Source organism: Nannobrachium achirus, assembly GCF_963921795.1.
Source record: "Nannobrachium achirus genome assembly, chromosome: 5".
NCBI lineage: Eukaryota > Metazoa > Chordata > Actinopteri > Myctophiformes > Myctophidae > Nannobrachium > Nannobrachium achirus.
The window spans coordinates 27874754-27889610 of NC_137814.1; the positions used below are offsets into that span (position 1 = coordinate 27874754).

At 43.1% G+C, this 14857-nt stretch overlaps 1 protein-coding gene across 1 annotated transcript; it reads left to right on the forward strand.

Moving 5' to 3' along the window:
- The first annotated feature begins 4181 nt into the window (after positions 1-4181).
- LOC308284964 (nuclear autoantigenic sperm protein-like) lies at positions 4182-13936 on the forward strand. Its single transcript, XM_080725686.1, has 14 exons — positions 4182-4244; positions 4445-4551; positions 5077-5157; positions 5542-5651; positions 6461-7441; positions 8252-8337; positions 8419-8495; positions 8917-8990; positions 9727-9915; positions 10836-10984; positions 11385-11447; positions 11746-11838; positions 12490-12644; positions 13832-13936. Exons 2-14 carry the CDS (start codon positions 4451-4453, stop codon positions 13836-13838), a joined length of 2166 nt encoding a protein of 721 aa, XP_080581812.1. The 5' UTR covers positions 4182-4244; positions 4445-4450; the 3' UTR covers positions 13839-13936.
- The last annotated feature ends 921 nt before the right edge of the window (positions 13937-14857 follow it).

Below are 14857 nucleotides of genomic sequence, written 5' to 3' on the forward strand. Positions count from 1 at the left end.
TGACTGTGGAGATACAGTGTACCGGTTTGTGTGATTTTAGGGCAAAATCTGTATGAGCAGTGTCCAAAAATGTGTTTTTCGAAAATCGTCCAGATGGTGGCGCTAGATGGGACAGATGCATTTTGATGACATGACTGTAGAGATACTGTGTACCGGTTTGCGTGATTTTAGGGCAAAATCTGTAGGAGCAGTGTTCAAAAATGTGTCTTGCAAGAATCGGCCTCATGGTGGCGCTAGAAGTGGGACATGTGAAAAATGAGGGGTGGGGTCTCCGCGCCGCCGAGGCGGACGAATAGGTACCAGCCCCGGCTCTCCCGGTCGCTCCTAGCCCGAGTTACGGCATTTTATGTGCGCTGCAGTAGCGGGGGTCCTCCACTGGGGGCGCGACCACTTTTGCATCCGTTCTGGAGCACCAGGAGTCGGTGACCCCCGGGAATTCCCTGTGAGCAGCCCCGTTGGGATGGTCATTTGGTCATTTTTGCACATTTGGTAATTTTTACACCTGAGGGCCCCCCAGGGACCTGGGGGTCCCTGGAGCTCCGGGGGTCCTTGGAGGTTGTAGTTTGGCAGGCAAGGAGTTTGTGTGGACATTTTGGCATTGATCGGGGCAACGGTGGCGGAGATATGAGTAGGGCCCGGGGAAAAGTGTGACGTGTGACGTGACAGAGGGACGGACTCACAGCCGGTGGAGGTTTGGATAGTATAGGAGTACAAGTAACTGCGACCTAACGGTCGCAATAAACCAGTAAGACTCCCTAATCGGGAGATCGCTTATCTCCACAAATAGGCCAAAAGTTTGTTTTACCAAAATCGTCCTGATGGTGGCGCTAGATGGGACAGATGCGTTTTGATTACATGACTGTAGAGATACTGTGCGATTTGTGTGATTTTAGGGCAAAATCTGTAGGAGCAGTGTCCAAAAATGTGTTTAAAAAAATCGGCCTGAAGGTAGCGCTAAATGGGACAGATCCATGTTGATGAGATGAGTGTAGACATACTGTGTACCGATTTGCGTGATTTTAGGGCAAAATCTGTAGGAGCAGTGTCCAAAAATGTGTTGGAAAAAATCGTCCTGATGGTGGCGCTATGTGGGACAGGTCCATGTTGATGACATGAGTGTAGACATACTGTGTAGCGATTTGCGTGATTTTAGGGCAAAATCTGTAGGAGCAGTGTCCAAAAATGTGTTTTAAAAAATCGGCCTGAAGGTGGCGCTATATGGGACAAATCCATGTTGATGAGATGAGTGTAGACATACTGTGTAGCGATTTGCGTGATTTTAGGGCAAAGATTGTAGGAGCAGTGTCCAAAAATGTGTTTTAAAAAATCGGCCTGAAGGTGGCGCTATATGGGACAGATCCAAGTTGATGACATGAGTGTAGACATACTGTGTACCGATTTGCGTGATTTTAGGGCAAAAATTGTAGGAGCAGTGTCCAAAAATGTGTTTTGCAAGAATCTGCCTCATGGTGGCGCTAGAAGAGGGCCATGTGAGAAATGAGGGGTGGGGTCTCCGCGCCGCCGAGGCGGACGAATAGGTACCGGCCCCGGCTCTCCCGGTCGCTCCTAGCCCGAGTTAAGGCATTTTATGTGAGCTGCAGTGGAGGGGGTCCTCCACTGGGGGCGCCACCACTTTTGCATCCGTTCTGGAGCACCAGGAGTCGGTGGTCCCCGGGAATTCCCCGTGAGCAGCCCCGTTGGGGTGGTCATTTGGTCATTTTTGCACATTTGGTCATTTTTTACACCTGGGGGTCCCCCAGGGACTTGGAGGTCCCTGGAGCTCCGGGGGTCCTTGGAGGTTGTAGTTTGGCAGGCAAGGAGTGTGTGTGCAAAATCTGGCATGGATCGGGGCAACGGTTGCGAAGATATGAGCAGGGCAAAAGTGTGACATGTGACGTGTGACAGACTGAGGGAGGGAAGGACGGACGGACTGACAGCCGGTGGAGGTTTGGATAGTATAGGAGTATAGGAGTGCGCAGTGTCCAAAAATGTGTTTTGCAAGAATCGGCCTCATGGTGGCGCTAGAAGAGGGCCATGTGAGAAATGAGGGGTGGGGTCTCCGCGCCGCCGAGGCGGACGAATAGCTACCGGCCCCGGCTCTCCCGGTCGCTCCGCAATAAAAATACTGTGGGTTTCTGGTGTCACCCAGGCAAAGACCTCCCCTATCGGTACTCCCGGGTCCATTTCTGGAACAGTTGTGCGTGTGTGTGTGTGTGTGTGTGTGTGTGTGTGTGTGTGTGTGTGTGTGTGTGCCCTGCCTGCCTGCCTGCCTGCCTGTGTGCATTTGTGTGTGCGTGCGTGTGTGTTGTGCTGGGAAGTCTCAGAAGCCACTTCAGTGTCTAGAATGCTACCAGCCTCCACCTGAGGGGTTCTACTGCCCACAGTAAAACCCACTCACCTGACACAAAGTCCTAGCCTGACACTCAGCCTGAATTGACATTTCGTTTCACTCCATTATTCAGTCTGAAGTTGCTTCCACCTAGGGCGATTGCTGGGATGGGCGTTGCCAAAGAGGCAGTCTTCTGCGATTGGTTCACCGTCTGACCAACACAACAGTAGCAAAGAAGATGACGTAGTTTGTTATGTGTGGCTGGCTAGTGGCTAGCCTGTTGCTTGCTAGTGCTTTGCTAACCAAAGAAACAGGCAGAATAGGAGCACTACGAACTAGGAATCAAACACAACATAACATGCCTGCTACTGGTGTTTCATAGCGAGATCGATACGATCGCATATTACTGCGACGGGCGACACGATGCGCGGTACGGTACGGCGGCGGTGCTTGTTTACTTGGAAACGCACATGAGTTTTGGGAAATCCCCACCACGCTGATCACAAGACACTGATTCACAAGGCTGATTCGCCGTACGGATTTTCGAACGAGGAAGGCCTCTTCAATGAGAGCAATTCTAGACCCCTGAATCGCCAAAACAAAATTTTTAAGGGGTGTGGCTAGCGATTGAGGGTCTGGAACTAGGCTAACAAAGTCCTGGACGAAGAGGTGAACAGAGGCTCTGAATTAGTAAAATATGCTAATTATCTCATTAATTATGCACAATACAACAATATACTTTGCAGATTCTACAGGGAAAAATACATAGGAATCAATTGAGAGAAGTTTGGTAAACCCTTTAATCAAGTTTGTACAGCTTTCTCCTGGTCTATCATGTTGGGGTAATGAAGTGAGATAGTGTCTCACTTTACCCCGAAGCAATTGTCTCACTTTACCCCATAGCCACATTTTGGGAAAAAGGACATCTCTTATCAATTCAGGGTAATGTTTAGCTAGCATCTATCACATGGATTTATAAGTTGGTAGTTCATCAACATGTATGATATAAAATGTTCCCCCCGATTCAATTTGCTGTGACACAACAGCTGATTATGTTGACAGCAAGAAAATGTACTTTTACATGCAAAAAACATATTTTTGTGAAAAAAAAGCATGTTTTCAACAGCACTATCAGCCAGGTCCTCTCCTTCATGGCAAGGGGAACATTCAAGGGTCTTGAAAATATAGACATATAATGGTCACATGACCACAAATGTGTTTCAATGCCTAGATCCATGGGATGTTTCAGTTTACCCGGTGTCTCAGTTTACCCCGCTCTCCCCTACTATTCATTATTGTTTGTTGCCAAAATGAATTTGCCTCCGCTCTAAAAAAGCCAGCTCCCCATAGCCCCCCCAGTCACAATTCTCTGGAGTCGCCACTGACTTCAAGAATGTAAACTGAGTTGTCCCCTTCAACAACATCTGGTGTATTAGCAGATAGATGTGCAAAGATTTCAGGATGTTCAGTACAGAGATGAAACATGGAAGGTTTGACACAGGAATGTTTGTACATTCTCATTTCTCACAGTGCAAAATGTTTAGATATGTTCTTTGCACACACACACACACACACACACACACACACACGCACACGCGCACGCGCGCACACACACACACACACACACACACACACACACACACACACACACACACACACACACACTTGTTGTTGTTGTTGTTGTTGTTGTCAACAGTAACTGTTTTATTGCTTTCAGAATAGTGGCCCTGTTGTGTACTGTGCCTTTAAGGTCATCTCCCGCGCTGGATAATTCAACCGGAAACAGATAGGAGGAGATGACATAATCTCGCGCCAACTTGAAACAAACGAGCAGCAGTCTGTCTGAATCGGTGGAGCAGAGACATTAGAGGAACAGCACTTCAACTTTTAATCATTATTTATCTGAACACTGAAGGTAAGAAAACACTTGTTCGATCAGTAGCTTGTTCTTCTAAGTAACAAAATAACTCGTAGTCAAACTGCAAATGTTTTTACGAGGACCTATGCATTCTGAAAACGCCATTGTTGATGTCGGCGTGGGAACTGGGAAAGAGAATCGGTCACAAGCAAGTTCTGTCGTGTTCATATATGATCAACTTTTGTGTTCTCATTTAGCTCGACATGGAAGAGGCAAACAAGCTGATCGGCGCTGGCAAGAAGCACCTGGTCATGGGCAAAGTGGTGGAGGCTGTTAATGTCCTGCAAGAAGCCTGCAGCCTGCTGTGAGTTTACACACGTCCTCATATGACCTACATTCAGCATGTCCTCATACGACCTGCCGTCACCGTGGGAACTGGGAAAGGGCTTAAATATGACCTACATTTAAAAAGTGGGAGATGAAATACCACAATGGGGACTGCCCATAAACAAAACTAAAGACAATTCTCAAGTACATTAATCAATAAGTCAAACTGGGAAATGAAATACAATTCACTCAAATGGCTGGTTAAAAAAAGGGGGGTTCAATATTTTTAGTGAATTGTATTACATTTCCCAGTTTGACATTGATTTATGTTCTTGTGAAGTTTTCTTGTTTTAATGCAACAGACTTTACTATTAAACCCTTTCAGTATCATGTTGAAAGGTGCTACCGTGTAATATACAAAAGGCTATTACGGTACATATTTCCCATTCCACACTTGCTGCTCACTTGGATGTTGTCTACAAATTCTGCAACTGTATTTTATTATATGATGTAAAATAAGCCTTGGTAAATTATGTACATTTCTCTATTCCTTTTCTTTAAGCGCTAAAACATATGGAGATACTGCGGATGAGTGTGGAGAGGCTTTCTTCTTGTGTGGAAAAAGTCTGCTGGACCTTGCAAGGTGGGCATATTTATGAAGCAATGTTAAAATTAAGTTTTACAAAATGAGTACTTTCCACAAATGATCCAAAATGGACTGAGTGATTTTTCCAGCGTGGTTGTGTAATGCATCATCTTAAAACCAGCCACATTAAAATGGAGTGAGTTTTCAAAATGGCTGTTTTGTGGCTGGTAGAGTACATCAACTGAAGTGCCACCACCCACCAGTCAAAATCTATGATTCTGCACATCTGGTGTGGTGTTTGATTTATTTGCACCAGGGGTAGACTAACTGCAATACATGGTACACTATTGGCCCATCTCAGTTGAGGGAGGAATAATAAACTGTTTGCAGTGCCAGTGGGTTTTGTTGGTTGCGGTGGTCATTGTCATGGTTGTCCCATAGAATGGAGAACACAGTCCTGGGCAACGCTCTGATTGGTGTTCCTGAGGAGGAAGAGGATGGCGAAGATAAACCCAAAGACTCAAACATCGAGAGCACTGAAAACATTGATGGTGAGGAGTGTTTACTGTCTTAACCTGGTCAGTTACCAGTGGTGTAAATTAAATTAAGTACTGTACCTGGGTACAATTTTGAGGTATTTGTACTTGAATATTTCCTTTATTTTTTTATTTTACCTCTACTCCACTACATCTGCGGCAAATATTTTACTTTTACTCAACTACACTAATTGGAAAACTTGGTTACTAGATACTTTGTAGATTTCTATTATCACAAAACTTACATTAACCACTTCAGCTTCATTATACAGTATACATTTCGGCCATTTAAAAAAAGCCGATCTACAAGCTCACAATGCATTGCTTTGCGACCCTTTGTGAGCTTGTATCGGATATTTTCCAAATGTTATATTTGAAGACGACATCTGCATAATGAGTACTTCTACCTTTGGTATTTTAAAGTACATTTTAGTACCAATATTTTTGTACTCAAGTAAATTTTGAATTCAGGGCTTTTACTTGTGTTTCTACTTTGCATTATTGACACTTTTACTGAAATGTGTACTTTTTCCACCACTGTCAGTTACTCATGCTTGAATAGAAATGAAGCTCACCATATACAGTATCTGTGTGTTAGGATTTGAGTGCTTTTATCAGCCAAAGATGGCGATGGACAATCTTAAGAGCTCACAATGTGTCGAGACAAAAGGCAATAAGGCATACAGCAAAGCATAACTCAGGTTTTATTTGTGTGTGCTCTTGTGTAGTGCCAGGGTTTTTATAGCACTCAAACATACAGTAAAATATTTAAAAAATGAATTGTACTGTTACTACAGTGTCTAAAATAACACAAATCTCTGCAGAGAAAACCAGGGACGAGTTGAGGGTGCAGGTCTACGATGCCATGGCAGAGAAGGAGAATAAAACGGCAGATGCAGAAAAGGACGGGGAGAACAAGGACCTGGAGACCGGCGGTGGTTCCGATAAAAAGGCTGGCGATGCGGCTAAAAGCTCACCTAAGAAAGGCGGTGGCGAGACAGGCCAGGCAAACGGTGATGCTGATGAGACAGAGCCTGCCGAGGGCGACAAAAAGAAAGTGGGGGAAGCAGTAGAAAAAATGGAGGAAGCTGTAGAAAAGAAAGTGGAGGAAGAAAAGGATGGTGGCGAAAAGAAAGGGAAGGAAGGTGGAGATAAAGGGGAAGAAGTGAAGGTAGGTGGAGAAAAAGTGAAGGACGGTGACGGAGAGGAAAAAGTTGAAGGCAAAGAGAAGGTAGGTGGAGAAAAAGTGAAGGACGGTGACGGAGAGGAAAAAGTTGAAGGCAAAGAGAAGGGGGAGGAAGAGAAGAAAGAAGAAGAAAAGGTTAAGGAAGGCAAAGAGAAGAAAGGGGAAGAACAACAAGTTAAGGAAGGCAAAGAGAAGAAAGGGGAAGAAGCAGAACAACTTAAGGAAGGCAAAGAGAAGAAAGGGGAAGAAGTAGAAAAGGTTAAGGAAGACAAAGAGAAGAAAGGGGAAGAAGTAGAAAAACTTAAGGAAGGCAAAGAGAAGAAAGGGGAAGAAGTAGAAAAGCTTAAGGAAGGCAAGGAGAAGAAAGGGGAAGAAGTAGAAAAGGTTAAGGAAGGTGAAGAAAAAATGGAGGAAGGTGATGTAGAAAAGAAAGGGGAGGAAGGTGAAGAAGAGAAAGTTGGTGAGGAAGGTGAAGAAGAGAAAGTTGGTGAGGAAAAGGGGAAGAAAGGTGTCTTAGAAAAGAAAGAGAAGGTAGCTGAAGAAAAAGAATGCAAAGAGGATGCCGCCAAAGTTCAGAAGGAGTCGACAGACGAACAAGAACAGTCGGAGGAAATGAAAGGTATTTTCTTTTTTTTCTTTTTTTATGTGTTGGGAATTATATTATGCCTTAATCCTAAGAATCCTATCTGCCAGAATAATTGGCTTGATTCAGTTCCTGTTAACATCTTGTCAAACCCAATGGGACCAGCAACAGTCAAAAAATTAGACACTGACTATGTGTGTGTCTTATATTTATGTACTTAACGATGTCCACAAGCATCGTAAAGGACGAATTAACCCATTAACTTATCTTCATATAATTGGTCCTCATTAATGCTCATGATAATGTCAAACTTTTGTCTACCCGGTCTGTGTCTCAGGGCTGTGGACAGTTCAGAAACCTGCGTACCACCAGTGACATCAATGGGGAATTCAAGCTAATAGAAACGGCAGGCTTTCTTTTCCTGGAAAGTTGGCATACTATAATGGAAGGAAACCATTGTTCCTTTTTAATAAAAAAAAATATGAAAACCTGCCAACGATGATCACTGGTAGATGGATTTCTGGACTGTCCACAGCCCTCTTGAGATGCAGACCCAAGTAGGTATACATGGTACCATATTGATGAGCATTAGAGGTCCAATTATATGAAGATGGGTTGAAAATGTCTGAAGTTGACAAACTTTTCTTCAGACAAAGGAATCTGACACTAAAGTATTTGAAATGTCTCTAGTTTCCTTTGTCAGAGCTAAAACACTTGGAACATGTTGATTAGCATCTAAATGAACAATGTGAGCATGAACATCCAAATAATTCTATCCTTTGGATGTGCATGTGCATGCTTTGGTATATACTTATTTCTTTCCCCCTCTGGGGAAATGTGGGGCAGATGAGGAAGAGGAGGGAGAAGATGAAGTAGAGATGGAAAGTGATGCAGAAGGACAAGGGGATGAAGGAGACGCTACAGCTGATAAGGTACTCATCCAATCAACTCGAGTGTCCTCCAATATGACATGGCTCTGAGTTGCACTTCATTCATGTGTCCCCTCTCCTCAGGACAGTGACGATGAGGAGGTTGGCAACCTGCAGCTGGCGTGGGAGATGCTGGAGGTGGCTAAAGTCATCTATAAAAGGTGTGGTGATATTTGGTAATGGTCTTGCACTGGTAGCGATGATGAGCCCTAACTCGGAAAGTGTTTTTACAATTAAGGTATCTAGCACAGCGGTTCTCAACCAGTGGTCCAGGGACCACCAGTGGTCCTTGAGGGGGTTCCACGTGGTCCCTAGCTAAATGATGGACCCTTAGAGATAAACACCTGCATTACTCAATTTACAAGAGGTCTACACAGTTAGAGAATGTAGAAGAGTTGTTGTTTTAATCAACGTTTGCCTGTTAAATCTCCTATGGTGCAAACATCAATACAGCATGGAATAGTGGACAAAATCTTATCCAAGAGACTAAATCTCATCAAATGATGGTCCGTGGCTCAAATGCCAACTAAAATAATGGACCTTGATGTGAAACAGGTTAAAAGTTTGTTCCTGCATTTCTAGGAAGGAAAGCAAGGAGGATCAACTCATGGCAGCTCAATCTTTCCTGAAGTTGGGTGAAGTCTCCTCAGAATCGGGTATGTTTTTCTGAGAGCAGGCACTCAGTGTCAACTTTACATGATGTGTGAGCTAACGGACATAGTTTTTACGGAGTCTAAATTAATATAATTGTCATAAATGAGTTGACTACTTTTCAACCTGGTGTCCCTATTGAGGCCATTTCATTATACTTGGTTCACATTTTTCCAAACATGACAGATCTACAAGTGTCAAAACAGATTGATATGTGGTGAAGCTTGTAGACCATTGTACAACTAGGTAGATGGGGCTTAACGTCACCCATTTTCAACCAGATCTTATAATTGGTCCTCACACTCATAAGGTCTATTCACTTTCTGTGCCTCATTGGTGGGCTGTGCAGTTTGAAACCTTCCTACCAATGACATAATCAATGGGATTCCAGGATGATGGAAATGATAGCCTTTCTTCCTGGAAAGTTGACCTGCTGAAATGGAGGCAATTGTTCTCGCTTTAATAAATGTTTTAAATGTCCAAACCTGCCTACCTAACAACTGATGTCTCAGGTAGGCACTAGGCAACCTTTCTGAACTGTCCATAGCCATCTTTTCATTCAATTGAACAGATCCTGTAGCAACATGATCAAACTCTAATGCTTAACATTTTACTTGCATCTTAACTATACATTTTATATTTATGACTAGGTATAGTCATAAAACACTGTGCAATCCTGTGTTGTACACAGGATTGCCTTGTTTGATGTGAAAATTAAATGAATTTCTATTCATTTCTTAGGCAACCACACTCAGGCCTTGGAGGACTTTCAGGAGTGCCTGAAAATCCAGTTGAAGCACCTGGACGCTGACTGCCGTCTTCTGGCCGAGACTCACTACCAAGTGGGCTTGACCCATGACTGTCTCTTCCAGTACACCCAGGCCATCGAGCAGTTCAACAGCTCCATCTCTGTCATTAACAGCAGGCTGGGTAAGCAATAATGAAAACTAATACTTTTTTTTTTTCTCTCTAAACATGGCATTGAATAACTGGTTCCTACATTTGCTGTCCATGGAATTTGATTCAGATACTCATTCCACACTGCTTTTTTTCTTTTATCATTTATGCTGTGAATAATTTGAAATGTAATAATTAGTGTGGTTGTTATAGGCATTAGGCAACACAATTGTATTCAGTCAAATGTATTTTTATCCCAGTAAAGTGAACCTGTGTTAAACGTTTGAGTGACGTTATCCAGGTTGGGTGGATTATCCATGTTGGGCGGCTGCAAAACACAAGTCCCCTACGCGAGGCTTTTCCTCCACTACTAATACTGACAGAATGCCGTTCCCAGCACCTGCCTCCATGGCTTGGTGGAGTTGTCTCTAGTATTCCAACCCATGCGACCCGGGTTCGCATCCTGGTCGTGCCACTCTTTCTTGCTCTACCCCATGGAGGTTAAGTTTAGGGTTGGGGGTAGAGTTGGGTTGTCTAAAAGATAACATGTACACATAGCGACAATGCGGCTCAAAGGGACTGTAGTGCCTTGGACTGCAGCAGGCCAATCACACGCTTCCAGGGTGGGGCTTGACAGAAAGCTGTGACAAAAAAAAAATCATGCGCAAGCGACAGGTTTGACAGCTTTTTAACCTAGTAGCAGGAAGGAGACTTAACATTTAGATTCTAGAACCAGGAAGGAAACTGATATTTTGGATCTAGCGGCGGCAAGGAGAATTGTTTGTTTGCATTTGTACTATTAACTTAAAGTAGTATTGGCATTTCAGCACGGAACACCAGTATGCATCCAAATACAGTAGAAGGCATAAACTTATCCTAGTCTGACTCTGAGCCACCTTTTGCTGTTTCTAGTGTGGACCGTTTTTTCACCTCTTTTTCTGTCCCAACTCAAGCCAAACTGAAGGAGATGCTGGATAAAGCAGAGGGGCCTGATGCCTTGCCAGAGGAGAGGAAGGAGATGGAGGAGTTACAGGCGCTGCTGCCAGAGATCCGCGAGAAGGTGGAGGACAACATACAGAACGCCGCACAGGCTGAGAAAGAGGTGTGGTGATATATAAAAAAAATCTGAATCGATAACTATCAAATTGAAGCTTTGCCTATAATGACATGACCATAGTAGGGATAGATTAATCAAAGAAAAAAGTAGTTCAAATGGCCGTTCTACAAGATAAGAATCTATAGTTGGAGCCCTACTGGTGAGGTTCAGCCATGGGGCTCAAATTCACTAGAGTGGCACTGTAGAAATGAAATCCTTTTGTTTATGATCACTGCCCTCACAGTAATGGAGGGCAGGGTTGTTGGCTTGAAAGTCAGTGTGGCAATCGATTATTGTGTTGTAGAAGTGTGTTAATAGTTTTGAAAATTGTTTAAAAATAGTGATGAGAGTCCTGTGTAACTGGAGGTCAGAATATTTTTACTGATTTTAAAATCTTGTTTTTCAGAACGACGGCTCCTCTGTTTCTGCTAACATCGCACGAAATGAAATGGACCCTCCAGCTTCCACAGTAAGCCACTGTTTTAAGCAACCAAATTTTTTACGGAACCAATAGACTTTGGTACTTCCTAAATTCCCTAGCCAATTGTCTATCTGTTAGGAACAAACATCATGACTTGATAACCACATTGTTTAACTAAATGGCCCGTGAAAGTGGACTGTAAGGACGTACAGCTGAAACTGAATAGACTGTGACATGTATTGATGCTAGTATGGTCCTTTTTTTAATTTTTATCCATGTTTCGCAAATAACAATTTCAACAACCAACAATATTATAATAAAACAATCTATCTATATCCCCCTCCAGATTTCTCCCAAGTCACCTGCTAAAGTCACTTCTTCTAAGGAAGAGGCTTCTAAGACTCCTGTGTCTGACATCTCCCACCTTGTCAGAAAGAAGGTGAGTGAAATGAGCAGTAATCCATTTAAACCTTTTTATATCTCTTGTCTCCATCTCCTTTATCTCACACATGGCAACCTATATACTGGCTGGTAGAGTGAAGTATACACTAGGTGTTAATCTATTTAGTCCAAGCCTGAGTATTGAAATCTCTTTCTGGGATGAAAATGAGTACTTTGCTTCTAAAACAGGGTCTTCAACAGGGGTCCGGGACCCCTAGGGGGTCCTCCAAATCTTCCAATCCTTTTTATATTAACAACTTGAACCCTAACGTCCATATTCTGAGAATTGTAGCCAAAAATAGCCGACCTACAAGCTCACAACGCCTCGCAGCGTAGAACGATTTTCGGCAAAGAGGTTTGGTGTAGCGGGGAGGGAAAAGAGCAGACGAAGTACAGAGTAAAAGCTCAAGTTTATTAGGTAATGACGGCTCAAGTGGTTAAATATCTGAAAACACAAATTGACATGAATACAAAATACACTGATGATTGTGCTGTGAAACGATGAAAGTATATGGAATCTATGAAAAGGTTGTGGGGGGCCCTGCTTCATCTCTCTCAACTAAGGGGTCCTTGGCCTGAAAACCCCCCGTTCTAAAACGTTTCACTATAACAAATCTCAGTTTGAAGAATGAAACCCATGTGATTTCAGAGGAAGCCAGAGGAGGAGAGTCCAGTGAAGGAGGGAGTAGCCAAAAAGGTGAAGCAGGGTGAGGATGAGAAGGTCCACACCAATGGAGAACAGGAGAAGCCTCACACTAACGGAGATGCTGCAGCCCCTAGTGCCAACAAGATGGAGGTGGAGAGGTATATGAACCTTTAACTTTTTTTTTCTATTCTCATTTTGCTGCTTTTAAAGTTGACTAAAAGTAGATCCCTAAACATGGCTGCCAGAGTGTTGCCAGATTTCTGTAGAAATTGAATCGATGGTAATGGCATCTGTGTCCTAGTAGGGCTCAACCACTGTAGTACTGTGTAGGACAGGGGTCTTCAACAGGGGGTCCGGGACCCCTAGGGGGTCCTCAGAGTTACTACAGGGGGGCCGCCAATCCTTGTGATAGGATAATTCTTTTAAATTAACAACTTGAACCCTTGCATCCCTATTCCTAGGAGAACTTTAGCCAAAAATAGCAGATCTACAAGCTCAATGCCTTCGTGAGGTGTTGAGAGCTTGTAGATCGCCTATTTTTGGCAAATAGGTTTGGTGTAGTGGTAAAAAAGAGCAGACCAAATACATAGTGTAAGGTCAAGTTACAAAATATCGACGATTTAAGTGGTTACATTTCTGAAAATACACATTATCAATAACATGAATCCAACATAGACTGATGACAGTGCTGTCAAACGTCTATAAATCTATCTGCATCACACATTTATACAATATGTAGAGGGGGTCCCTGTTTCATGTCTCTCTCAGCTAAGGGGTCCTTGGCCTGAAAACGTTGAAGACCCCTGGTGTAGGATGTTCTGTTATGATGTACTTTGCAGACAGCAACGGCTGGCAAGTCGTCCCAGAGCTAAACTTGCAAGCCACTGGCCACAGAAGTACCTCCACCAATATTGTCTTGCATGTTTCTATAATCACATTTTAGACACTGGGGCTCAGATTTGCAGGAAACTGGAGTTGTACGTCATCAATACTGTACTGTATGTCATAGAGATGGATGACTGTCACAGGCTGGCCACAATGAAGTCTGAGATCCACATTGGAGCCAAGCTGTTCCAATTTTTTTGAGTGGTGGTAAACCACTCCATAGAGTGGCTGTGCATGTGTCTGTAGCCACTTTTTCCTCAGCGTTTTGCCATAGTAATGTGTGTGTGGCCTGTATTACATCACCAATTACATCCTAGACCTATATCCTAGTCTGAAGACGTTATGCAAGCACGACCACCGCTCACTTCACATTGGGTGTGATTTCTTTAATGATTGGATGGTCTTTAAGTTCTTGCTATTCTACTCCTTGTTGAATTACTGACACTGTTTTCTCTTGCAGCCAGTGAAGTTTGGTTCCCTTCTGGTTCTTGGTCTCCACCCAAGGACAGACTCGACGCAACGGACTCAATGCAACATGTCAAGCTATGAATGTCTCAATCGGTTGTAAGCTCTTAAATGCAACACGTCAAGCTCTGAATGTCTCGAGCAGTTGTAAGCTCTTAAAATGTGTAGTTGTAAGATATTAAATGTGTATCTTTGGAATGTTCTTGTGCAGTTGTAAATATGCGTTAATCTTTATATGTAACTCAAATTTTGTAAAAGGTCAATAAAGAGTACATTTGGAATAAAGTTTGGTTCTTTTCTGTTCTGTTCTCTTGACAAAGTGATCATGGAGAACTGATTGGCTCAATGTGAGTGAGGGGTGATAATCCTAGATTCATTTGGCATACTCTGGACATGATCATTTGACATGATCATTTGACGTTTGTGGATGAGGTTGTCGAACCTTGACAAATATTTCTGTAAATAACTGAAATGCTGAGTCGTACTTCCAAATCAATTTATTGAACCTAAAGCTGCAATCCAGGATATTAAAACCCGGGTCTCGAGGCAATCCCTGCATGCCATGGTCAGGAAGATTTTGTGCTCATGAGCTTGAGCAGGTCAACCAGTAGGTGGTGTCCTATGGAAGAGTAGGGAGACCATAATGGGCAACATGCTCTTTGACTGATTAAAAAAAGATTTACTCGTGAATATAAGTTCCTGATGGCAGCTTTATTTCGTAGCCCTGAGGGAGGTGAGCTGATAAGTTTCTATTAAAGATTCCAAGATATGGTACTAAAAGCTCACAAGTTGTGAACTGACTGATAATGTTCACTTGTCTAGAGAAATTGTATAAATTATACTAGCAAACCTAGGCAGAAGTGAATTTAAGTGTTTAAAGAAGCAGTTTCAATTCTATTGCCTACTGGCATTTAAGGCTACAATCTGGGACTCAACCGCTGCCTAAAAGCATTTTAAAAATAAAGTGAACACAAAATGTTAATGAATCTGTAGAGTGCAGTATGTTATAAGTTAACATTAG

What these genes read in the sequence shown, in the direction of transcription:
- LOC308284964 (XM_080725686.1), top strand. Translation starts at nt 4,451, where the DNA reads ATGGAAGAGGCAAACAAGCTGATCGGCGCTGGCAAGAAGCACCTGGTC. An exon ending in GAGCACTGAAAACATTGATG is followed by an intron (nt 5,652 to 6,460) that starts GTGAGGAGTGTT and finishes AAATCTCTGCAG; the next exon opens with AGAAAACCAGGGACGAGTTG. An exon ending in ACAGTCGGAGGAAATGAAAG is followed by an intron (nt 7,442 to 8,251) that starts GTATTTTCTTTT and finishes AATGTGGGGCAG; the next exon opens with ATGAGGAAGAGGAGGGAGAA.